General features: G+C 51.0%; 8 protein-coding genes across 8 annotated transcripts; 1 reads left to right on the top strand and 7 right to left on the bottom strand.

Moving 5' to 3' along the window:
* Nucleotides 1–972: 972 nt before the first annotated feature.
* On the bottom strand, nucleotides 973–2,008 carry CDV56_109367 (putative mannosylphosphate transferase (Mnn4); the record flags this gene model as incomplete). The annotated part of the gene is made up of 3 exons (XM_026762986.1): nucleotides 973–1,072; nucleotides 1,124–1,551; nucleotides 1,613–2,008. The coding sequence occupies 3 exons, from the start codon at nucleotides 2,006–2,008 to the stop codon at nucleotides 973–975; spliced, it is 924 nt and encodes a 307-aa protein (XP_026617464.1).
* A 1,727-nt stretch (nucleotides 2,009–3,735) lies between these two features.
* On the bottom strand, nucleotides 3,736–5,562 carry CDV56_109343 (MDR family MFS transporter; the record flags this gene model as incomplete). Its single annotated transcript, XM_026762962.1, has 4 exons — nucleotides 3,736–4,789; nucleotides 4,854–4,983; nucleotides 5,039–5,198; nucleotides 5,257–5,562. 4 exons carry the CDS (start codon nucleotides 5,560–5,562, stop codon nucleotides 3,736–3,738), a joined length of 1,650 nt encoding a protein of 549 aa, XP_026617463.1.
* Nucleotides 5,563–7,409: 1,847 nt separating this feature from the next.
* On the bottom strand, nucleotides 7,410–9,767 carry hsp88 (Hsp70 chaperone Hsp88; the record flags this gene model as incomplete). The annotated part of the gene is made up of 4 exons (XM_026762927.1): nucleotides 7,410–7,709; nucleotides 7,773–9,507; nucleotides 9,575–9,606; nucleotides 9,693–9,767. 4 exons carry the CDS (start codon nucleotides 9,765–9,767, stop codon nucleotides 7,410–7,412), a joined length of 2,142 nt encoding a protein of 713 aa, XP_026617462.1.
* Nucleotides 9,768–11,416: 1,649 nt separating this feature from the next.
* Nucleotides 11,417–13,659, bottom strand: chsD (chitin synthase D; the record flags this gene model as incomplete). Its single annotated transcript, XM_026762892.1, has 2 exons — nucleotides 11,417–13,574; nucleotides 13,634–13,659. The coding sequence occupies 2 exons, from the start codon at nucleotides 13,657–13,659 to the stop codon at nucleotides 11,417–11,419; spliced, it is 2,184 nt and encodes a 727-aa protein (XP_026617461.1).
* Nucleotides 13,660–15,153: 1,494 nt separating this feature from the next.
* CDV56_109244 (tRNA maturation protein LHP1) lies at nucleotides 15,154–16,405 on the top strand (the record flags this gene model as incomplete). The annotated part of the gene is made up of 2 exons (XM_026762863.1): nucleotides 15,154–16,229; nucleotides 16,285–16,405. The coding sequence occupies 2 exons, from the start codon at nucleotides 15,154–15,156 to the stop codon at nucleotides 16,403–16,405; spliced, it is 1,197 nt and encodes a 398-aa protein (XP_026617460.1).
* A 287-nt stretch (nucleotides 16,406–16,692) lies between these two features.
* CDV56_109236 (uncharacterized protein) lies at nucleotides 16,693–17,085 on the bottom strand (the record flags this gene model as incomplete). Its single annotated transcript, XM_026762855.1, has 2 exons — nucleotides 16,693–17,018; nucleotides 17,067–17,085. 2 exons carry the CDS (start codon nucleotides 17,083–17,085, stop codon nucleotides 16,693–16,695), a joined length of 345 nt encoding a protein of 114 aa, XP_026617459.1.
* A 586-nt stretch (nucleotides 17,086–17,671) lies between these two features.
* On the bottom strand, nucleotides 17,672–19,799 carry CDV56_109213 (putative RNA binding protein Ligatin/Tma64; the record flags this gene model as incomplete). The annotated part of the gene is made up of 3 exons (XM_026762832.1): nucleotides 17,672–18,756; nucleotides 18,813–19,671; nucleotides 19,779–19,799. The coding sequence occupies 3 exons, from the start codon at nucleotides 19,797–19,799 to the stop codon at nucleotides 17,672–17,674; spliced, it is 1,965 nt and encodes a 654-aa protein (XP_026617458.1).
* A 981-nt stretch (nucleotides 19,800–20,780) lies between these two features.
* Nucleotides 20,781–21,986, bottom strand: CDV56_109188 (lytic polysaccharide monooxygenase auxiliary activity family 9 protein; the record flags this gene model as incomplete). Its single annotated transcript, XM_026762807.1, has 2 exons — nucleotides 20,781–21,611; nucleotides 21,663–21,986. 2 exons carry the CDS (start codon nucleotides 21,984–21,986, stop codon nucleotides 20,781–20,783), a joined length of 1,155 nt encoding a protein of 384 aa, XP_026617457.1.
* Nucleotides 21,987–23,386: the final 1,400 nt, after the last annotated feature.

Raw genomic sequence — 23,386 nt, 5'->3', positions numbered from 1 at the left:
AGTTTGAATTTGGGGGAGGGGGGGGGGAGCAATGTTGAGAGCGGGGTCGGGGCGAAGGGGTGCTTTTGCATGCCTGGTTTCGGGGCGATGAGGAGTTTCTGGTTCTCGATGGGGATGTTGAGGGTGCTGGCGATGGTGGAGGAGAGGTCTTGGAGGGTTGCGTCTGGCGGGAGGGTGAAGGTGTGTGGTTTGCCATGGTGGTGGACCGTTAGGGTCATATCTGGCGTTAATGGGTCGGTCATGTTGCAGCTCTTCCAGTCAAGACAAGAGCCCGCGATCTGGATAAAATGAATGTAGTGAAGGGAATGGAGGCAAAGATTTGGAGTTGAATATAAGCCAGAGGCAACAGTTCGATTACCTTCCACGGCGATTGCGTTTGTCAGCGCGGAGATAAGAGATAAGCCGATATGGTCACATGACACAAATGCCTGAGGCAGTAAAGCAGACCCCTGAGCTGCTGAGCTCAGTCCCTCGAAATGATGATGAATGGCGAATTTATGTAATTCGTTGGGATCAGCGCAACCTAATTCACTCTAACTGGCGCACTAGTTGTCTGAAGTTGATCACTAACTGTTTTCGGTAACCTTGGTGTTCTTGAGAATGATCGCGTGCTCTAGGGATACCCCTGGGGTAATTTTTACCTCCTGGATCTTTCAAGAGTGAATGGTGATGGCTTCTCGAGTATGCATGAGCCTGAATCTATGTAAAGAGGTAACGCCGAACGCGTCTGGCTATTTACAGGATGATAGATGGTAGAATACACCAGCGAAAGAAAAGGTCCAAGAACACCAGAAACACCAGCCCATGTAAATCCCGGAAAGCGCAAAGAACTCCTCGGCAGATCAGCGGGCCAAATGCTATATATGTGAATGAGATATATATCCACAGTATGTGAATATGTCAGGGCCAATGTGAGTGGGATGGCCATGTCTGGGATAACTCGGTATGTTCGTAAGGAGAATAATGTCGCAATCACCTCTTCTCATATTGGCGGTCGTCCTTGAGGTTCTCTTTTGTGGCGATTTCGTCGTTGTCAGAAACCCATTCTTCCATGTCAGGATACCATGTATGACTGTATCAATTAGTCACGAGTTCCAAGTGTAAGAATCAGGAGAAATCTTACTTATGGAACTTGGTCCCCGTCAAGGCTTTCTGAGTATACTCTTCGACTAGGACAGAATCGTACTGGAAGGGGATCTTCGCCGGCCCGCCTTCAAAAGTCGTCTTGCGCAGGGGGTAAATGTCCCCTGTCTGATACTGGTGGTTGTTTTTGTCCTGCCACAGAGTGGGTTTCTCCGGCTCCAGCCTACTCAGTCCTGTGATGTCAATGTAGAGACCCGTCCGCCTGTCGATCCACCGAGCATCGATGATGTTGAGCCCCTCACCCCGTTCGCGCTGTCGAGCCCACGGGTTGATGTCGAGGAGGTAGCTCCTCTCCACGTCGGAGTCAGCAGCCGTGTAATGGACGACGGTTTGGTTGAAGCTGTCAGCCATGTGCAGCAGGGTGGTATCCAGCACTTGCGTATCGATATCCCAATCCCAGGGTAGAATCTACACCCGTCGCCGGCGTTAGCTATCAATCCCTGCACTCCTATGCCGAAAAGTAAAGTACCTTGCCGTTCCACCACCACCCCAGCAATGTGCCATGCGCAATCCAAGTCTCAAGGCCATTCTCGTTGAAAAAGTTGAGATAAGCGCGAATCATGTGCGTCAGGGTCTCGGAGCGCTCCTCGTCCGGGACCGGTTCGGTAAAGAATCGCGTATCGTAGTGGCCCAGGATATCGTCGTTACCTGGTTCATGAAAGTACTTGAACTCTTGCGACTTGTTTAGGCCGTACTTTTCCCGCGGGGGATCGTATTCAGGTTCGTGAGTAAGGATCTTGCCATGGCTGACATGTTCCTTGTTGATATTGCTGCTGTCCTGATCGGAGGAGGAGGGGAAGGGAGAAGCCAGGGCTTCTGCTGACCATATCGCAAGAATGCAGAGCCGTAGAATCAAAGTGATCATGTCTGTCGTGAATCACTCGAGTATCGAAGTGGTCAAGAAGGGGTGTCTGTGGCCGGTGAATGTCACGTCTCTGTTCGCATACTGGATTCTCGGAATGCGCCACTGAATATTGCTCGATATAAGGGAGAGGAACGTAGGTAATCTTCAGGCAGATAATGGATGTACAACGGTTGCAATTGGGAGTAAAAGGGAAACGTCGTGATCGCGTGCCCTGAATCAGTACAATTAGACTGCAGTGCCTACGGCTGCCAAATGTAGGGATAGTGTATGAGAGAATGACGATTAAAACAATAAGATTAGATTAGATACAGAACGAGGAATTGAGCGAGAAGAAAGACTAAGAAAGGAATAGGCGAGGAGTAACAAATTATTAATAAGGTAGATAAGTAGAGAGTAGGAAAATTAGCCATGGTTCGTCTGGTTGATCCGACGACTCCGCCAGCCATGGCTTTTCTTCCCAGGAATCGCCTAAAGCGGGGTGCAAAAGGAGATTGATCCACTGATGCTGGAGTAGGACGTTGGTGATAGGGGTGATAAGGCAAGGAGTTGACTGAGGGACCATCTCAGGGACGAGAAAGCACTCCGTATTCCGTGGTTGAAGAAGTAAACGTAGGCGGATGTTACATCATAGGAGACTGAACTATCCACAACCATCAGGATAAGAGGTCAGAATAAGAGGTCAGGAGAAGGAGAGGGAGGGCTCGTACTCGTACTTGGGATCATATCATCAGATAGACCCGACACCACCAAGGCTCCCAGAACGGAAGACAGTGATGTATGTGATTTGATGAAGAGCTGTGGATTATCCCCATCTCCAAGGTTTCTTCACTCCTCCGTCGCGTGCCAACTTGCCGGTTTTGTTCGCTCCACTTGGATACTCCAACTCTCCAAGAGCCAGGAATTCCTCCTACTCTCCTGTTCGATAAGGGCTCTTCAAGTGTTGAAAAGGCGACATAATGCATCAAGATCGTCTACTGGAATCAATCCAGTCTACTTGTCCATTATTATTCACCCTCATTCTGACATACTGTACGGAGTAGTCAAAGTATTCATCCCTGGCTGGAATAGGGACGCACTAAATTACTGCCAAGAAACTAGACGAGGAACAGCATCAGCCATCAAAGTGTCTCCTTCCAGCCACCAGCCACCATCCACCATCCACCTCCATAACCATAAATCAATAATGATAACATCACCTCAAGGCTCGATCACAAATCTCACGTCTGGATACTACATCACCTCTCATTCATAATTGTTACATCCAGAATGCTGTATCCAACAGCCAAGACCGACTCCACATTTAGTGTACACTGTCTGGCTGTCTAGGGCTCTGGGCAGTCCGAGCACAAATTCTCGGCGAAAGAGGAGCCATTTCATCCAGGCAGCACAGCACAATTTGCATACGTACCTTATGCACCAGACTCCTAGCATAAATTATTTACAAGTTACAACTGGAACTTCGGAGCCTCCGGAGTAGTAGATAGGTAACAGATCCCATAGAGAAATCGAGTGGAGTAGACATTAGTAGTATATCCGTAATTAGGTACAAATCGTGTATCAAGTCGTTAATTAATAAGCCCATTCCGCCCATTTCCCCCATTCCGCCCATTCCCGCGCCAGTTTTCTATAACAATCTGGATCTATGCTGGTTTTCGCCCGAAGAATGAAGAATGAAGAATGAAGAACGAAGAAAGAACCGAGGATGAAGAAGAGTGTCTATGACCACCTTAAATGGCAGCCATCACAACCTCCTTCTTCTCCCCATTATTCGCCGTCTTGACACTCTTCCACTCCATCAGCAAGCTGACCGCAAACGCGACCACCACCAGCGCCATACTGACACGATACGAATCCCGCAATCCACTCATGTAGGCCTTGATCACGCCCATGAGCTGATCCGACTGGCCCAATGCAGCCAGCACATGTCTCATCTCCGTGGCGCCCGCCTTGACAATCGCCGTCGGATCAACAGCGGGAGCATACTTGCCAATCCCGGAGATCAGGCCGTTCTGGAAAACGGACTGGGCCACCGCGATGAACAGCGCACCGCCCAGCGTCTGGAAGAACATGACGGCCGCCGTGCCGATGGGGATATCCTCGGCCGGCAGAACGGTCTGGACGGCCGTCATGGGGATCTGGAAGCCGGCGCCGACGCCGGCGCCCAGGACGATCTGGTAGCCGATCCACTTGCCCGTGGAGATGTCGACCGAGTACATGGTGATGAGACCGGCTCCGATGGCGGCGATGGCGGTGCTACCGATCAGGAACGGCGTGTAGTAGCCCGCGACGGTGACGGCGCCGCCCATGACGATCGAGGACACGACGGTGGACAGCATCAGGGGCAGGAGTTGGATGCCGGACTTCATGGCGGAGGAGTTCTTGACGCTCTGGAAGAAGATGGGCACGTAGTAGACGAGGACGAAGAAGGCACCGCCGAAGAACAGAGCATAGAGGGTGGCGGCGAGGACGGTGCGGTTCTTGAACATGCGCGGCGGCAGGGTGGCCTTGTCACCCATTTTGACCTGCGAGTAGGCGAAGAGGATGGCCATGAGGCCGAAGCCGATGAACAGGCCGATGATCCGCGAGTTGTTCCAGGGGTACTTGTTTCCTCCCCACTGCAAGGCGAGCAAGAGGCAGATGATGGCGGGGATGAGTAGACTGGCGCCGATGATGTCCAGCTGCTTGATCCGTTCGAGGATGGGAGTGCCGGAGAACTCGTTCTTGTCGGGGAGTCGGAGGACAAACAGGATGACGGCCAGCGAGACACCTCCAATGGGAAGACTGCAGCGGTCAGTATTTTTTTTTTTTTTTTTTGTCATGGTGGAAAAGGCATGCCGCCACTCACTTGATATAGAAGCACCATCTCCATGAAACACCATCGGTGAACGCACCGCCGAGCAAGGGTCCAGCAATCGAGGCAATACCCCAGACCATGCCAAACATACCGAAAACAAGAGGTCGCTTAGGCAATGGGACTATTCAGAGTCAGCTTGGCGTTCTTTCCAAAAGGCCATACGCAGAATGACCTACCAGTCACGGAGATGATGACCATGGCTCCCGAGAAGATACCCGCAACCCCGATACCCGCAATGGCTCGTCCAACGATCAGAACGGTACTCGACGGAGCTACAGCGCAGATGAGCGATCCGACCTCGAAGATGAGGACGGCTATCAAGAAGCCCCATTTGACCTATCCAGGTTCACCATCAGCAACAAGCCAGCACATTTAGCACGGAGAGGCCACCAACACTAAAGATCTTATAGACCCGACCGTACGACGGTTGCAGCGCAGTCGATGTGAGGAAGTAGGCACTGCCATACCAGGCAATATCTTCAATACTCTTGAACTGATCGGTGATCTTCGGGATAGCGACTCCAATAATGGTCTGGTCGAGGGCTACCAGGAAGACGGCGAGATAGAGACCGAGGATGATGACGACGACCTTGGAGAAGGCAGGGTATTCCGACTCAGGTTCCCGTTCCGTTTCATTGACGGCCAGTTCCTCCTTTGGGAGGCTCTCGACGTCGACGTCCTTGTCGCTGGACGCTGTCATTTTGATTCGTCTGTTGCTGAAGTATGCCGGGTTGTGATGAGCAAGGTCCCTTCAAGCGAAAAAGGAGTACGCCAGATAGCCAGGAGTTCTGGGTTCTGTTCACTTCAACTGAGAAAGCTGACAATCTGACTCCGCAAGGTCACTTCTCGAGATATTATATAAGAATTTTCTCTCTTTCCTCCAGATTATTACGGGCTAGATCGGCGGACGGATGAATCGATTTACCCACGTCAGCACCGGTCTTTTTTTTTTTTTTCTTTTTTTTCTTTCACTTCTTTTTTTAGGAGGCTCACCGGCCATAACGTTAATCTCCATACGAAATAATGAACCACTATCCTGAATCCATCCTGACCCTGACAGAGAAATCTGACATCGGACCCTCGGACATCGGCGGCAAAACACACCGATCGCGTTCAGAATTGCCCTTTTTTTTACTACTTAAGTTAGGCACAGGTCCTGGCGGAGACCCCAAATACGAGGATGGACAGGGAAAACAAGGAGCCAATGATCGGGTCGGCCAGAGTCGGCGCCAGATCGATGACAAATGAGGCTTTGCGCCTGAGTCACAGCCGTCCATCAAATTTCTCTCTAGCCGATTGTTTTGCATTTCAGAGCAGATAAATTGAGATTGGTTGATTCATGGATTGAGTGACTTTGAGCAAGTTGTGTTGCTGTTCGTGGCTCTCTTTGTTGTCCAACCTCAGGGGAGTGAGACAGAGACAGAGACAGGAGATTCTGGAATTATCCGTCCGAGGACACTAACACTAAAAGTCATAATGATGTGGCCATGCTGAAGCCTCATTGGCCAACAGCAATAGAATCCTTGTGCTAAGGTATCAGATCTCAGGTACCTACGTACTAGGCTACTCAATTCCCGAGTCTCTCATTCATCGTGAATTCATGAGTCATAAGCCACAATCAGGAGATAGTAGATGGAATATGCTCAATGTTGAGCTCATTAGGGCTTTGTCTTTATCTCCATGGCAGGATCCCATGGTAACTGTGCTCTGTGCTCACTGCTCGTATTAAGGTATATCCACCAGGAGAGTTTAAGCTCCATTACTTCATATGGCGTAGGCAACGGACTTAAGACTCCTTATCCGACATCATTCTACCGTAACCACGGACTCTCCGTTAAACGAGCTGAATATGAGGTGAGAGTGATTCGATGAGCGTGACAGCTCGTCATGCTTGAAACGCGCGCGCCAAGACCCTTGGGATCGGAAGGGGTGCGACGAGTCGGCCCGCCGGACTTTTCGAGATCCAGACTGACTTGTCGCACTCGCGACTCGCGAAAGCTGAGCCCATCGGAGAAACGCGGCGGGAACACGAGGTCGACACGGTGAGGGTCAAGTGATATGACACGTCAGGTCGGGGGTACCTTCGTAGGGAAGGGTAAACTGGCTGTATCGTTGTACAGGGTTACATTCTAATGATGGACCCGAAGAAAACAAGAGAACAAATAGGCTGCCTGAACTCTATCCACACATCATATATCTTATTCTTTCCCCATCTTCAAGATCTCATATGTTTTTTCTCATGAATCATAATCTGATATGGCGACAGTCATACCGCAATGCCAGCCACTAGCTTGAGCTCAACCGCTGTCATGAAGGTGTCTGTGCCAAAAGGATGATTAGGTAAGTTGTGAAAAACAATACCTGCAAGACAAAACGTTCTACAGCATAAAAGTAACAGAGAAGATATGATAAGATCAAAAGAAAAAGAAGATCATGTATCAGATATATTGTTCCGCGTTCATGGCCATTGTCATCAGGCTTTATATGCGAGAGCCGCACTCTTTGATATCGAAAGGGGCAAAAAGAAAGAATCTATCAAAAGACTTTTCACTGGTTCTCCTCGCCCTCGGTGGGGGCTGTCTCGCCTGCTGCGGGAGCATCCTTCATCTCCTCATCAGGTTTGGTCTCCTCCGCCTTCTTGGCCTCCTCCTCGGCCTTGCGCTTGGCCTCCTCTTCGGCGCGCTTCTTGGCGGCCTCTTCCTCCTGAGCCTTCAGGACAGCCTGGCGCTCAGCCTCGACCTTCTCCTTGTACCGCTGGACGATGGGACCAGCAATGAAGCGGATCTCATCCAGCTTGGCAACGTAGACGGACTTGGTAGTGTCCTCGCCCTCCTCGTAGAGCCAGTCCTGAGTAGATCGTCAGCATCGAGTTTCTGTGTCGGGATGGGATCGTTGAAATATTAAACTCACCTCCATGTCGGTCAGCTTAGCACGCAGCTTGTCCTTCTCCTCCTCGTTGGCAAACTCGGCATAGACACCGTCGATCTTGTCACGGAGCTCGTAGATGGTCGACTCGAGCTCGTTCTTCTTCTCGTCGGTCTCGGCGATCAACTTGTCCTCCATGTACATAGCGTTCTCACGCTCGATCCAGGCATCCTTGACGGTCTGCTCGACGGATGTGGTGCCGGTGGAGATGGGCAGGTCACCCTTGCGAACCTGCTTCTTGACCTTGCGGGTCTTCTTGGGCTGCTCGCCCTCGGGAGCATCAGTGTCCATCTTATCCTCATCAACGGGCTCCTCAACCTCCACATCCTCAACGTAGTAACCAGACTCGACGTTCAGGATACCGTGCAGGTTCAGTCTAGCCTTGAGCTTGCAGATCATAAAGTCGTCGTTGGCGTCAGCCTTGACACCCTTGACGGAAAAGCGGCCAATCCAGGGATTGATCTTGCCAGGAAGCATTTCAGGCTTAGCATAGCGAGCCTCCAAATCGAAAGGCTGCTTGCGGTAGAATGTGAGGATCTTGGTCGAAGGCATGACGTTGCCACGGTTGAAGACAGTGAGGCTGGTGTCCTCGTCGGGGATGTCGGCCGACTGCTCCCAGGTGAACTCAATGGGGTAGTTGACAATGTCGTGCACGGAGAAGTCACGGACACGGAAGACGGGGGAGAGGATGGCACAGCTGAAGGCGCAACCACGAGCAATGGCCTCGTCCTGGTTTAGAGTGAAGGACAGGGGTCTGCCGAAAAACTTGGAGATGGCGTCCTTGATCGCAGGGACACGGGTGCAGCCACCAACCATCTCGACCGAGTCAATGTCCTCGGGCTTGAGCTTGGCCTCAGCAAGGACCTCCTCAATGGGGGCGGTGACACGCTCAAGCAGAGGCTTGACCATAGCCTCGAGCTCCTCACGCTTGACGATGGAACGGACATCGACATCTTCCATGAGTGACTCGATGCTCATAGGGGCAGCAGGGTTGGCGGAGAGGACCTTCTTCATCTTCTCGGCGGCGGCAAGGGTACGGGCGTAGGCCTTGGGGTTGGAACGGACGTCAATCTTGAACTTCTCCTTGAATTCATCGGCAAAGTGCTCGGTGAGGGCTCTGTCGAAATCACGACCACCAAAGTGACGATCGTAGGCGGTAGCCTTGACGTTGAGCTCACCCTTTCTGAACTCAACAACGGAGGCGGTGTAGTCGCTGTGGCCGATGTCGACGAACATCACTCTGCGGGGCTTCTCCTCGGGGCCGGGGAGATCGAGCTTGGTGATACCGTAGCCGAGGGCGGTAGCAGTGGTGTCATTGATGAGTCTCAGGACCTTAAGACCGGCAATCTCACCGGCGTCGATCATGGCACGGCGCTGAGCATCTGTGAACCAAGCGGGAACGCTGAGTGTGACGTCGGAGACGGGGAGCTTCAGCTCCTTGGATGTGATGTCTCTGATCTTGGTCAGGTACATGGCAACCAGCTGTGTCGCCGAGAACTTCTCCTTCTTGCCCAGGTAGCTCACTTCAACACCAGCCTGACCGTTTACATCACAGATAGCCGCTGTGGTGTACTTCTGCTCAACCTCGACGTCGGGGTCGCTGAATGAACGGCCGATAAGACGCTTGAGATTGCCGACCGTATTCTTCAGGTTGGACATCTCTTGTGTCTTTGCGCCCTCTCCAATGTTTCTGCTTCTGGCACCGAATCCGACCAGGGTCCTACATTGAAAATATAGTCAGCACCACGAGATGAGGGGCTGAGATCTGATAAAAAGTTTGCACATACGGAGTAGATCTGTTGGAGACTTCATTGGTGATCTGTGGATAGACGTTAGCGTTAGCGTAGCTGTTCCAGCAACTTGGTTCAAGATATGAACAAATGGAGCTGAGGGGCATATACGCACAATATCAATACCCTTGTTCCGTGCAACACCAACCTTGGTGCTCTGGGCACCGAAATCGATACCGACGACACTCATTGTGTGGATAAATTAGGCGATGAATATGGATTGGACCGTGGGCAATGGGGGTATGGTGCGGGGAGGTGTAAAGAGGAGGATGTTGTCTATTTTGAGGTCGGAGGGAAACGTTGGAAGTTCCTAAGCAAGAAAAGAGCGAAGAGGGGAGAATTTGCAATAGCGCCACTACTATCGGGGCGCGGTGATAAGCGGATGAGCTGTGGCTAGGGCCAAACGTGGGTTCTTCTGTCTCGTCAAGCGGTCAAGTCAGATTTTTTTCTTTCCTCATTGTCCTTTGGTATTTTGGGCACGCACGATTGATCAGCAGTGAATTGGGGATTTCTGTAGTCTCAACGGACACACAATCATCAAACTCAGCAAGCCTTCTTTTGCTGCTCTACCTCTCAGGAATCTGAGTGAATCGGGGGCAATTACTCTTAGTTATGCGTGCTCCTGAAGCCCAAGCTGTCCTTGTGCTGCCTGTCGAACCTTCTGGCTCCTGCTCGATTCTTCCCGCGTCACACCGCCTGGTGGTTTCCCCGGCAGTACCCTGTCTTGGCTCACCGCTTTTGGCGGGGTTCCGCCGCCTTATCGATTAGATTAGTAGTCACCTGACCAATCACCATCCACTTGACTAACAGTAAACAAAGAAGTGGGATGGGCAAAGCAAACTGTTATTAACCATCAGGTAATAGATCTTGGCAGCGATAATCGTGCCTCTTGGCCATGGCCATGTTGGACGTATCTGACCATGTCGTCTTCGTGAGAATTGCCCTGAAGGAGACACAGATGCATGGCATTACGTCAGAAGCTATTCTGCCTCTTTCCTCCTAGATAGTAGTGTCAAGGTACCCAAGTGAAGAAGTCTTCCGACACAGCCAACAAGGAGCGAAGGTCACTCCCCGGGATCCGAAACCTGTCTCGCTGTACGCACGGCGCGGTTGTGTTCGATTTGTTTACTCAGTTCGAGATAAACCCTTAGCACAAAGATCTTGAGTGCCCATCATCGTCCCGCAACGGCAGGTTTCTAGCCGCTAACAACACGGAAGTTAGAATACAGACCTGGATCATCCTGCTGTAGCTGCTTGCGGACACGGGATAGGAGCGCTTCTGTTAAGGCATGAGTGAACAATCACAGGGAATACACCTCCAGGCTGTGCAACAACTGGTACGGATAGGTCCTTGTAAGGGGAATGTTTGAATGTTGCAATTGGCGGGGGAGGCAGATCATGTAAATGTCCTCGGAGCCTGACAGAAAAGCTGAGCGCCCCTGCTTCAGTTATGTTTGCTCTGTAAGGCCGTTTCTGGCTAGTGGTTGATAGGACTGTCCTTCTTCTTCTTGATAAATACATAATCTGCTACCCAGGCAAATGAAGGTTTGGTGACCACGCAAGATCAGTCTAAAAGAGTGTGCTATTTTTTGTTATCAAAGCGACATGCATAAGGCCGGACGACGGAGCATGAAGTACAAAATGTTTCTCGAAGCAGCTCCGAAATAAGAGGATAAGAAAGCATAGAATTGTTCTGCAAGAATCGACCGAATCTGATAAAACATCAAGGGGGTAGTCTCCATGCCTGGAGCTTTCTCGATTGACCATCAATGTGCATGGAGCCGCTTCTCTAGGACATCTGAGCTTGGACACGAACAACTCAAGACGTGTGCAAGTACCCTAGACCATACTTTCGGGATCTTTTAGTCTTTTGGTAGGCCGCGGAATCCTTGGAAGCTTACGGCGGGGTTTCTGTACCTCTGGGGTGTTTCTTTCCATTGGACCTCTGGTTGAAGCACTGATAGGAGCAAACTGTGTCTCTTGTTCGGGTTGCACCACTGCGGGCAAGTGAAGTGGGTATATATCCTCTCCGGATGACGACTCTGTGGCTTGTGATGAGTGCGGCAGGATATGAGCAGATGGAGACAATATCTGACTCTTGTCTACCATTTCGAAGGCATCTTCTTGCGAAGAGCATGAATCACTGGCCATGATAATGTTAGAAGCAGTCCTCTGCATCTGATGCACACCCGATGTGTCCCTTGTTTGCCGATCGAAATAAGGTTTCATCTTGTCATCATCACCTGTCAGCTCTTCAACCTTAAGCGGAAGATGGACCGAGCTCAGCGAGTCCGAGGTTACGATCGAGTCAGAGGACGGATGTGAATGGATACCTATCCGAGGGACATCGGGAAGAGGCGTCATCAACTCGGCCAGGGCAGCGCTGGAGTCGGTCTGGTTCGAGTAATAAACGTCGGGGAGCTGTGGCGCAGCGAAGCGCCCTTCAATCTTCTCTGAGGGATGGATTGGAACGCTCTTCTCCTCCCCTCTGGAACGGAAAGTGGTCAGATCGACATTGAGCTCGTCGCCTTGAGCCTTAGCCTGTTCGATAGCCTCCTCAGGCGAAGTATGCTCATCGGCGGTGGCGGCATCGGCTCTCGGTCCTCCCCATGTACGCTGGCCCGCAGTGAGAATCCCATACACCATATACGCCCAATTGAAGAAGGGATTTAGGATAAACATCAGCGGGAAAAGCCAGGCTTTGTAGCGCTTGAGCTTCGCACCCAAGTAGAACATGAGGCCGTGATTGAGTCCCAGCGATATGGCGATAAACCCCACGGGCAGGTCATTAATGCTGCTGGATGTTGTTATAAGCGAGAGCACGAGGATGAAAAACAGCAGTGCGGTTGTTCGGATTGTGTTCTGCATGAAACGGACCAGGCAGAGTAGGGGGTAACGCTTCCAAAGCCGCACATCAGTCAGCATACACACTTCGTTGGTTATAAAACCCAGAAACCAGCGCCGACGCTGCTTTAAAAGACTGCTGAATGTCTGCACCGCCTCGGTCTTGCAAAAAGCGCCCGCGCACATCTGAATTTGATAACGTTTCCGAGCGCCTACCATGAACAGGTGCGTGAGCCAGCGATCTTCTCCAAGATGACACTTCCCATAGTCAAAAAAGTCCTCGCATTGCTCGGCTTTATCCGCGAAGTAGTACTTGGCCATTTTACGAAAGGCGGAGAACCGGAGAATCGTCAAAGCTCCGGGGAGGCAAGTCACAGCGCCGCAAGTAGATTCCACTGACCGCTCGAAAAGTTGCCCATGGACATACTCCATGTCCTGCAGAAGCGTGAGGAGCGAGCCCCGATCCGTGGTCGATGTAATGACCCCCGTCATTGCCAACATGTCGTGTTTACTCCCTGGCTTCAACTCCATATCGTACATGAAGTTTTGCAGACATACACGGTCAAGGATGCAGTCGGAGTCAATGAATAACACGAAAAGGTCGTCGTGGCGCTTCAAATAATCCGCATATACCACATCGATCAATCTGAAAGTTTGTTTCTGGCAATGCCGTTTACCCCCATGCTTGAAACGAGACACCGTAATCCTGGCGCCTTTGTATGTCACGTCTATACTTCGTGGATAGCTCTCCAGTGAAGTTGGGATTCCAAGGTGGTCAATGACCCGAAGATAGGATTCGTCAATGATGCAGCCATCGTAAGAGAGGAACACATGGATACAGTTAGCTGGATAATCGCAATCAACCACAGAATCGATTGCTCTTATTAAGGTTTCAGGAGCCTCCTTATAGACTGGCATAACAACGACTGTTTTGGGAGCAGTTCGGTCATCCAAAACTTGCTTGATCCGCTTGGTTCTGCCCGGTGAATGTGTCACCAGTCTGTAGACGCACAATAGCCAAGGGATGATAAGCAGCGCGGAAAACATCCCGAATGCGAACCACTGGAGAACCAATACCATCTGAGCGGGGAAGCGTTGTTTCAACTGAGCTGGGAGGGGCAGGGTCACGATCATGACAGGCAGAAAAATTCCTCTGCGAATGGAATAAGCATGAATGACCTGTCCAGGAAGGCTCGTCATATTGAAGCTTACCTGAGTAATGTGAAGAGGACAATCATAGTGACCGCGAGGAATCTGACACTCCAGTGATCTGCTTTTTGATAGACCTTGGCAAGGCAGTATAAGAACGCGGCAATCCAGAGGAACCATTCCAAGAATGCTGCCAATACCAGAGGGGAGACGATTGTAAGATATATTACCTAGGCTTCTCGTGAGATTGAATCCAGTGCATTCAACTGATGAGCAAACTTACATCTATGGTGGTGAAGGGGTTCGAAGAAACCGAACTACTACTTTCAGCCATCACTAGATGTCTTTCTTCCAAAGTCCAGTGATAGCGTTGAACAGTGCAATAGAGTCAAGACGTTGGACTGAAGCTTCGGTAGGCAACCACTTGCTGCTGGCTCGCTTGATCAACTGGACCCCTAGCTGTACTCCCAGGTGCATCGATTAGCAGGTCGATTGATAGACCTTCGATTCGATGTTGGGGCTTGCTACCTGCTCACGTTAAGATGTGCTTGGAGAGCGAATAGAGCAAGTTAGGGCCGCCGGATGATCTGCTCGAGCTGACAAGGAAACCACAGAGGACCGATCAGAGCAGTCACAGATTTGAGAGACGTCAGACGATGGAGCAATCGCTACTCTTCGAACCACTCGAGTTTTATCCAAAATGAACAAAGTAATGATGTATTATGAGATCCGACACGCGAGGGTCTTGAAGATACTCAAGGTTAAAGACACTCAGGGTCGTCTGTGGCAGTAGACACCCACAAGCCAGTACGAAGACGGTCGGGCAAGTTGCTTCGATATGGAAGGCACGCTCAGCGAGCGACACAGCGTCCATGGTGGGCCTGGAGCAGCGGGAGTAAAGCTGGAAAGGCAATAGCACGGTTTGCAGACGTGATCCAGTGCCATGACAATTGAGAGCATGATTCAACCCTTCTCGCGTTGGCGATTGAAGGAGTTTGGAGTCGACAGAAACTACTAATCCATATCGAATCTCCCAATAGGGTTAGTCTTTCTGCCTTGGAATCGAGGTGTCTGTGGAGTACTTAGGGGCTGCATGCGCCACAGACCTCGATTCTCCGTGTGGCTGAAGCTCCGCAGTGTTCAGAAAATTTCCCCCCGCCGCGCATTATTATTCGCCTTAAGATTTTCCTTCTTCCAACCGGAGAAAAGTACGATACTCATTGTGTGCAGAAGCCTCTGTTTTTGATTGTTTTTCTACTGCTGCATCGTTTTGTCCTAGACCGCGAGGCTTTTTAATTGGAGGTAAGGCTACCATGTTGTGCATTGCTTATGCTTCGCGCGACTCACGTGGAGTCATACCCTGCATTCGGACTACACGGAGTTGATTCGCATTTATCTATCGTCAACCCTTCGATCAATAATTTCAAATCCATCTTTCCGTCTTTTGTTTTGAAACCGGAGGTCGAGAAGAATTCATTGTATGCTGACCGAGTCTGATCGAGTACAGGACCTGCGCGGCGCTCTTCTCCCATTCTCTTTCTCCGCCTGTACAGAGTCGCAGGACTCAGAAGTAATTTGCAGTCATGGCCGACGAGCAGAAGGTTGCCCCGGCCACCAACACCAATGCTGAGGCCGAGAAGGATGTTCAGAACGTTCTGGCAGAGCTGAAGGGCGAAACCGCCGGGGAAGCTGCCAAGCCTTCCGAGCAGCCCGCAGAAGAGAAGAAGGAGGAAGCTCCCACAGAAGATGCAGAGGAGGCTCGCATTGTAGCTGCCGCTGCGAAGCTCGGCGAACAGTCGGCGAAAGCTGAGGAGCAGAAGGAGGACAAGACCGAGGAGCGCGATACACGGGGTCGTGGAAACCGTCGCAACAACGTCAAGTTTGATCCCTCCACGCTGGAAGTCACAGACAACCAGGATGAGATCCGCAAGCAGGTCGAATTCTACTTCTCTGACTCGAACCTTCCCATGGATAAGTTCCTTCTTTCCAAGGTGGGCGGAAGCAACAACCGCCCTGTTCCTCTCGAACTCCTTCATTCTTTCAAGCGCATGCGTCGCTTCCAGCCCTTCAGCGCCATTGTTGAGGCTCTGAAGTCCTCCGAGACTCTCGAGCTGACTGACAACGACACTTGCGTGCGCCGCAAGGTGCCTCTTCCTGAATCGGTGACCGAGAATCCCGACCCAAGCGTGGCCAAGGTTTTCGAAGACAAGGCCATGAGCCGTAGCATCTACGCCAAGGGCTTCGGAGAGGAAACTCCTACCACTCAAATCGACATTGAGGCCTTCTTCGCTCCATACGGACCAGTCAACGCAATTCGTCTCCGCCGCACACACGATCGGATCTTCAAGGGAAGCGTTTTTGTTGAGTTTGCGACTGAGGAGAAGCAGAAGGAGTTCCTTGCTCTGGATCCTAAGCCCCAGTGGAAGGGACAGGATTTGCTCATTAAGACCAAGAAAGATTACTGTGAGGAGAAGGTTCGGGACATCGAAGCTGGCCGCATCAGGCCCAGCCGTGGCCGTGGTGGTTTCCGTGGACGGGGCCGTGGCGGCCCCCGCGGTGGTGACAAGCGTGACTGGCGCGAGCGTCGAGCAGAAGATCAGAAGAAGGGTTTTGGCAAGCCTCAGGGCGAGCAGCGCCGTGAGGTCCAGAAGGATGCTCGGTAAGTTATAGCTTCTATCTCCTGGTCTTGCAGCATTTGACTAATCTGCTTATAGTGGCGTTCCTGTCGTGCAGAGCACCGCCGACGATGCTACATCTGGCCAGAAGCGCGCCCGCGAGGATGAGCCCGCTGCCAATGGCGAGCACCCTGCCAAGAAGGTCGATGCCAAGGAGTAATGGCTTGACTCTCTTCTGTTCAACTTCTCCCGACTGGTCCCAACCTTCCTTCATCACGGAGCTAATGGACTATTCCCATTTGTTATGGTACAACAAAAGCACTTTCGTCTTTTGCTGCTGGTTTCTTAATGGCGTTGTATATCATTTGTTGTTATCATTGATACTTGGGGGTTATCTTTGCAGGATCTAGCAAATGGTCATGATATAATTTTGGCTCTTCAGCCTCCACCCTCCGCACTTACACCCTCTTAAATCAATTCTCGAACTCCAAGTCATACGCCAGCGTATCATCGCACAACTCCTCTCTCAGTTTCGACACCCTGCAGCCCCTCATTAGCCAATTCAAGCACACATGTAACAAGGAGCAAGGGGCGGGTGGCGGAAACAAACTCAAGATGGACCGGATGCGTAGCATAAGAAGCCACAGCCTCGGGCGACTCCATCACAGCCACAAGCCCCATATCGAACCCCTTCGCACGGGGAACACTGATAGGCAACGGCTGCCCGGCCTTCAACGATATCAAGCCGGGGATTCTACCCACCATGCTCTCCGCAACAGCGCCCCAGTTGGCGAGCTGGGCCTGGGTGACGCCTGGCTTGAGGCGGAAGAGAACTGCCACTGGTCAATGATCCGCTTTGGTCGGAGAAGGGTAGCACGCACCGATGTGGTAGACTGGCATTTCCTCGGTTTTAAACTTCTCTATCGATTTATTTCTTGATTAGTCGCCCAGATGCGGGAACATCAGGCTATTATATAGATAGAGGGACGGAATGTTTCGCATGCCATCTCGGACCGGGGAGGGGTCGAGAGATCGGGTGATCGCCGATTGGTGGAATCATTTGATTTTGGATGGCTTTGAATGATCTTCCGTTGATGAAACGGGCAATTTGTCTGTTGCATTTCGTATGCTGTTGCTCTGAAGCTCAGCTGTGAGCCTCCTGGGGGGTGAGCTATCGTTTTATGTGCAGAAGTCAGAAATAGAAGCTTCACGAAAGGTAGGCTTCCTGTCGAGAAGTGGAGAAGCGGTTGTTCGAGCTGTCTGTCTTCTTTGCACTTTGTGTATTACCCCGTGTTCTCGGCCGTTCTTTGCTCTTTGCGAGGGCTTCATGATGAAGACCCTGAGAGTCAAATCTACCGTTGTGAAGGGATGCCTCCCGAAGAAGTAATGTATCTAATTCTTCCGTCCAAGCCATGTGGTATTTCCAAGTATTTGATCAATGCTTTATCCAATCGCTAAATGCAGTAGGCCTTCACTCAGATCAGGTTCATTTCTTCTTCTTCGTCTTATCCACCACATCAATCCACTGCGTCTTGACACCACGTCGGAGCAGCGCTGTTTCCACAGCCTTCCTTTGGTCGCCTTGAATCAGGACCTCCATCACGCCTTTGGTGGCTCCAGTGGCCTGCGCAACGCTGGTACTGCTAGCGCATTTCTTCTGCAGTTCTTCAGCCAGCAGACTAGGGACTATACCAAAATTCTCCAAATTCCAAACTTTGGTGACGGTTTTCGAACCTGTCCTCTTCTCAAGCACAAGGTTGACCTTGGGAGTTGCACCCGCTTTCGGCTTCACATCGGATAGGGTCTGGCCCTGCTTGAGGATGACATAGTGCGGAGTTAGGAACGCCGAGTCTTCCACGATCCGCTTCAAGAGGCCATCTCTGGTGGTCTTGCCACGTGCAATGGTGGTCTTGTCCTCGGCTGAGGAAGATGTGAAGATTGTGTTTGCGAGGAAGGGGTTGAGCGAGATGATACGGCGGTTCTCATTGGAGACAATAGGCGGGTTTTGAGACTGGATGTACTCGTCCAAACGGTTGGACACTTCAGAATACTTGTAGTAGTTTCTGGGGTCACCGCTCGATAGTGCTGGGAAGATCGTTGGAATGAGCTTTCCCGTTGGCCGATAAAGAGTCTGAACGACGATTGTCTGTCCCACAGAAGGGTCTCCCTCCGAAATTGCAGGCTTCTTGTTTCCTGAGGGGATGGGCTTTCCCGCATTCTCGACGGCGTTCTTTGATGGAAGCTTGTAAGGAACGAATTGTTCGACGCGGCGGTCGTTGAAATCCACATCTAGGATAACAGTTTCTTGTCCGTTGCGGTCTTTGGATTTGACGAGACGCTGCTTATCAAGATATTTGATGAACTTCTTGACATTCTTCCAGCTTGTCTTCTTGATCTGATAGTATTGAGCTTGCTGAGAAGAGTAAATCGGCAGATAAGGAGTAAGCATGTTCGAAACAAGGGCGGATGGTTGTACGGGAAGTGACAGGCCATGGTTCGGTGCGGAGGGATTGTCCTGTTTCAGTTTGTACAGAGAATAAAGGAAGGCTTTCTCAAAAGCTTCATCGATCTCTGTAGGCTGGTCAGTTTCAGAACGAAATACCGAGACGGAAAAAATGAGCGCCGACCTTTTGTCGAGGGTTCTTTCGCTTCCTCAATGGGAGCTCCCTCTTCAGCCTGCTGCTCGGGAGATTCGGCTTGAGGCGCCTCCTCCGCAGGTTGCGTCTGCTGATCTTCGCCCAAGGACAGCTCATTGACTCGCTCCTCAACTGCCTCCACGTCTTCCTCGCCCGCTTCCACATCCCATTCAGGTAGGTATTCAGGAGCAGGTTGTCCAGGACGAGAAGACGAGCTCCAGGCCCACAGCTCATCACCCTCCCAGTGTACGCCTCGGACGGCATGTCCTTTCGTGCCCTGAACCTCCCCAAGTCCCGCAATGTCAATTTCGCAGACACCCACAAATAACGGGACAGTATGTCGATTCAACCCGGCCACGGCGACAACAGCACCTTTGACCGCGCGTTCAGGGAAAGGTGGTTCATCGGCGAGTCCCGGGGTCATCAAGTCTGCGCCGCCACGGAGCTTCTGCATGACCATTTCCGGTGTGTGAAGCAAGGGCACTAGGTTGGGATTGTGCCATAATGTGTAAACCGTGGGATAAAATCGTCCATCGGCACCGGGCCCATGTTCCACCTTGAACCATAGAATGCGTTCCTCGCCCTCGGGGTGTGTTCCTACGTACACTGTGCCTTGGACTTCTCGGAGGTGGGGCCCTGCAGTAGTGGTGAAGCGAGCAGAAAGCGAGTTGTCAGGAAGAAGGGAGTTTCGGATCGCTGTGATGTTGGGCGAGGTTTGGTTCGATGTGGTAGGAGTGTTAGAGTCATCCTCGGCCGGTGCAGTTGACGGGATACTGATGTTGTAATCGCTGATGATTTGGTCGGCGATCTTGCGACGGTCCGAAGATCGTAAGGGCGCAAGGTTCTTGAACTATAACTTGATAAGTAAGTATGAAGCTATCATTCTACCATCTGATAAATAGCGACTCGGACAGACTGCCAGCGAGGGGAGAAATGCGGGGGAGGGGCACAACGCACTGTCGGCTTTTTCTTGAACATGGTGGCGGGTGACGAGGCACAGAAATATGATATGAGTCAGTTTTGAGCTGCTTGATACCGATAAATACAGCCTGCTCACAACCAAGTCTCGTGGAAGATGGGTACTAAAGACGCTGGAACAAAAAGGAAAAGTTGATGTCAGTCCGGTTTTTTGTCCGCAACAACAATCGGCCGCTTCTCCCCGCTTTTGAGGTCGATCTTCTTCTCTACACACTGGTCCAAGCATATACATTATCTCCATTCTCAAGTGATGTTTGCATATAAGTAGGATGAACAGATGTTTTACATAGTTTCTTGCAAGCTGTGCTGCTGCTGTCTCTGTGCGGAATTCCCCCAAACCTCCAGTTTCAACTCGAGATCATTCAAATGGTCGCCCTCCAGGCCCATTTCCATTGGAGAATGTCAGTCATTAACATCCGTCATAGTCCTGAGATCCTGATACCTGTTCATGGAAACAGAGGTGTACTATCTTAAATGTTGCATAGCAAGAAGATAAGGAATAGCAAGCCAAGAGCAACTTCTCTATTTGCTGCTCCATGCTTGAAGTTATTGTCTTGGAGAGAAGTAGATGAAGAAGAGATGTCAGGTAAGTGGGAATCATGGTCCCTTATATATAGAATCAGAAAGCTCTCTGTATGCTCTGTGATTGACGATAACGATATTCAATAACATACAGTGAAGGTAATGATTAAGTGGAGAGTGAAGGCCGATGTAGAACATCAATGTTCAACAGAATCTAGTATTCGGAGTTGATTTACTTTACAAGCATTATCCTGTTAGTGGTACAGATGTAGAACAAGAGCAAAGAATGATCAGCGTAGAGCAAAAAGCTCCAATGGTTGTGTTTTGATTGCTTCTAAAATACAAAAAGGATTCCTGATCCCATATATATGTTTGAAAAAGAAAACTCGTCAGAGGCGCTATGCACAAAAGTCAAAATGTGCAGAAAAGGGCTTGTCGAATCGTTCGAAGTGCTTTGATCTAGGCAGAGAGATCACGAGCGTGCACCTTCTCGGTAATCAGCCAGGAGAAGGTCTCCTTGAGGACCTTGAGGAACTCCTCAGCGCTGAGAGAGTTGAAGTACTCGGTCAGGCTGCTGCCGCTAGGAAGAGTGGCGCTGGAGCTGGAGCTGGCGGCAGGAGCAGCGGCGGTGGAGCTAGGCGCGGAGGTAGGAGCCTGGACGTAGCTCTGCTGGGCAGGAGTGCTGGTGACGGTCACAGCCTCGGTGGTGGTAGAGGACTCGTAAACAGTCGCAGAGCTAGTCTGGACGGCAGTAGAGGTCTGAGTGATGGTGGCAGTGGGAGCGGCACCGGAAGCAGCGCTAGTAGCGGTGGCAGAAGAAGCAGCGGCGGTAGACGAGGCGGAACCAGCGTTGTTGGAGCTGCCAGAAGAAGCACCAGTGTAGAGAGCAGGCCCAGGAATGTCGTAGGAGCTCAGGCTCTGGTAGATATTGACAAGGATGCCAGCGTCAGTGTCCTTGTAAAGCGCAGTGCCGAGGGTACCTGAAGGAGTGTCGCTGCCACCACCGGTAACCTTAAGGTTGATGCACTGAGGGTAGTTCTGGGCACCGTCCTTGTTTCCAGCGGAGTGAAGGGCAATGATTTCGTGACGCATGACATAGTTGCCAGCGGCGATGCTGCTGGGAACAGTAACGGTCCAGCTGTTGTTGTTGGAGATTAGGTTGTCGGAGGCCCAGGTGCCAGGGACATTAGTGTCGCTGATCAGACCACTCTCATCAACCTTGAAGAATTCCAAAGTGGTCTTGTCAACTGAGGCGCAATCACCATTGCAGTTGGCCATGTAGGTAATGACCTGTACTAAGTTAATATCCTAACCAATTGTTCGCTTTCGTGGCCAGCATACCGGTCCGTGGTGAGACTCAGGCCATTCAGTCCATTGGAATTCAACCTTCCCGCCGGCCTTGATCTCAGCAGAGAGGGCACCATTCTTAGCACCCCTGTGGCAGATGATGTCGCCGCTAGAGTAGCTGCTGCCGTCGACGAAACCCAGATCGGTAGCGGTTTCAGACCAAGCGATGCTGTCAGGAGGGCTGCTCATGTAAGGGTATTGGTTGACAAGGTATCCAGTGTAGTATGTGCCATCGACAACGGCTCCCGTCACGTATCCGTGACCAGCGACCAGGGCGGCTGAGCTGAGAAGAACAGCAGCGATCTTAGAGACAGACATGTTGTAGGTTTTTTAGGATTGTCCAGGCGATCGACGCACTGCGTAATCTTAGGTTCGAATCGAACGAGAGACGAGAAAAAGAATGACGAAAATAGGACTTCAGTCAATGAAGTCGATGGAACAGAATGAGAGAATGGACGGTGCTGAAACCGGTGAGAAAGGAATGCTGATGAGGAGAAGAACAGAAGAAAGCTGTCCTCCATTGTGACGAGGACGACTCTTATATCTCCAGCAAGCTTGAGGAACCTATCTAGACTCGGTTAAAGCTCCGAACAGCTCTCCGAATTCACGATGAAGCCAATTCTGCAAGGTTCATCGCAGGTACTCCTTACGGAGCGGACGTAGCTCACAACAGCAAGATTGCTGGTAGCTTTCCTGTGGATTCAAACTCAGGATTATCTGATAGGTGGAGAAAAAGTCGAGATAGAGCCACTGAGTCTCACATAAATGAGCCTTACAAAACGAGTCAGGTCTGCGGAGGTCGAAGAATGTGTCGGCGTTGAAAGCTGCACCAGGGGTTAAAATGGAGAGACACATAGGAGCTATAGCACTTCCTGTTTGGGAATAGTGGACACTTCTCTTGTGACAGTCTGAGTTTCATCCTGTTTCCTTTCTTCATTTTAGCTCGACGTTTCTCCATTCTGTCTCCATCCTGCCCTGCCAAGAAACCGTTATTAAAATGGGTTTACCCCTGGTAGATAGAACCCGGTGGATCTATCATATTGATCGATACGAGAATGTTTGTTGTATCGCATTATTAATGGCTGGCACGTCAATGGAAGGTCAATTAACCCCCAACACCGACTCGGCTCCCTTTTCCTTCCATGAACGAATCGGCTGTTCTCCGCGATCCACATGGTCTTTCATTCCTCTACTCCGTATGTCAAACTGATACAGACCAGAAGAAAAAGGCAGGATGAAGCAGTTAGACTGGTTCTTGTTGATGCTGTGCAGTCACTGGTGAGTGATGACGGAGCCATAAACTAACGATAGACAGGTCAGAATGAATGAGCCGAGGGCTAATATATTGCGAAATGCTCTGGCTTGGCAATGACGAAGTGACTGGTCTTGGCCATTGGGGTCTACGAAGTTGTGAACCCATTGAAACGATCCCTCCAGATAGGTCTGGCCATCGCATGTATTAGATAGGCCATGTCTGGCGAACGATCTCACTGACGCTTGATCACCATACTGTCCTGGACGAGCTCCGGTGCTTCATTCACCGGTATTCTAGGCTTCCTAGCCGCCAAACCCTCTATATCAAACCATACCTGCACTACCGTGACCTTGTCATTTCCTGAAGCGCCAACGTTCGTTACTAACAACGTCACTCTTTCTGCCGGGAGCTGCAATCTGCACTTGTTGCTGCAGGGTACTAGGCCCCGAAAAGACTGATTATA

This window comes from Aspergillus thermomutatus (genome assembly GCF_002237265.1).
Source record: "Aspergillus thermomutatus strain HMR AF 39 chromosome Unknown NODE_23, whole genome shotgun sequence".
NCBI classification, from domain to species: domain Eukaryota; kingdom Fungi; phylum Ascomycota; class Eurotiomycetes; order Eurotiales; family Aspergillaceae; genus Aspergillus; species Aspergillus thermomutatus.
The sequence above is the reverse complement of the archived record's forward strand: the minus strand, read 5'-3'. Positions and strand labels throughout refer to the sequence as shown.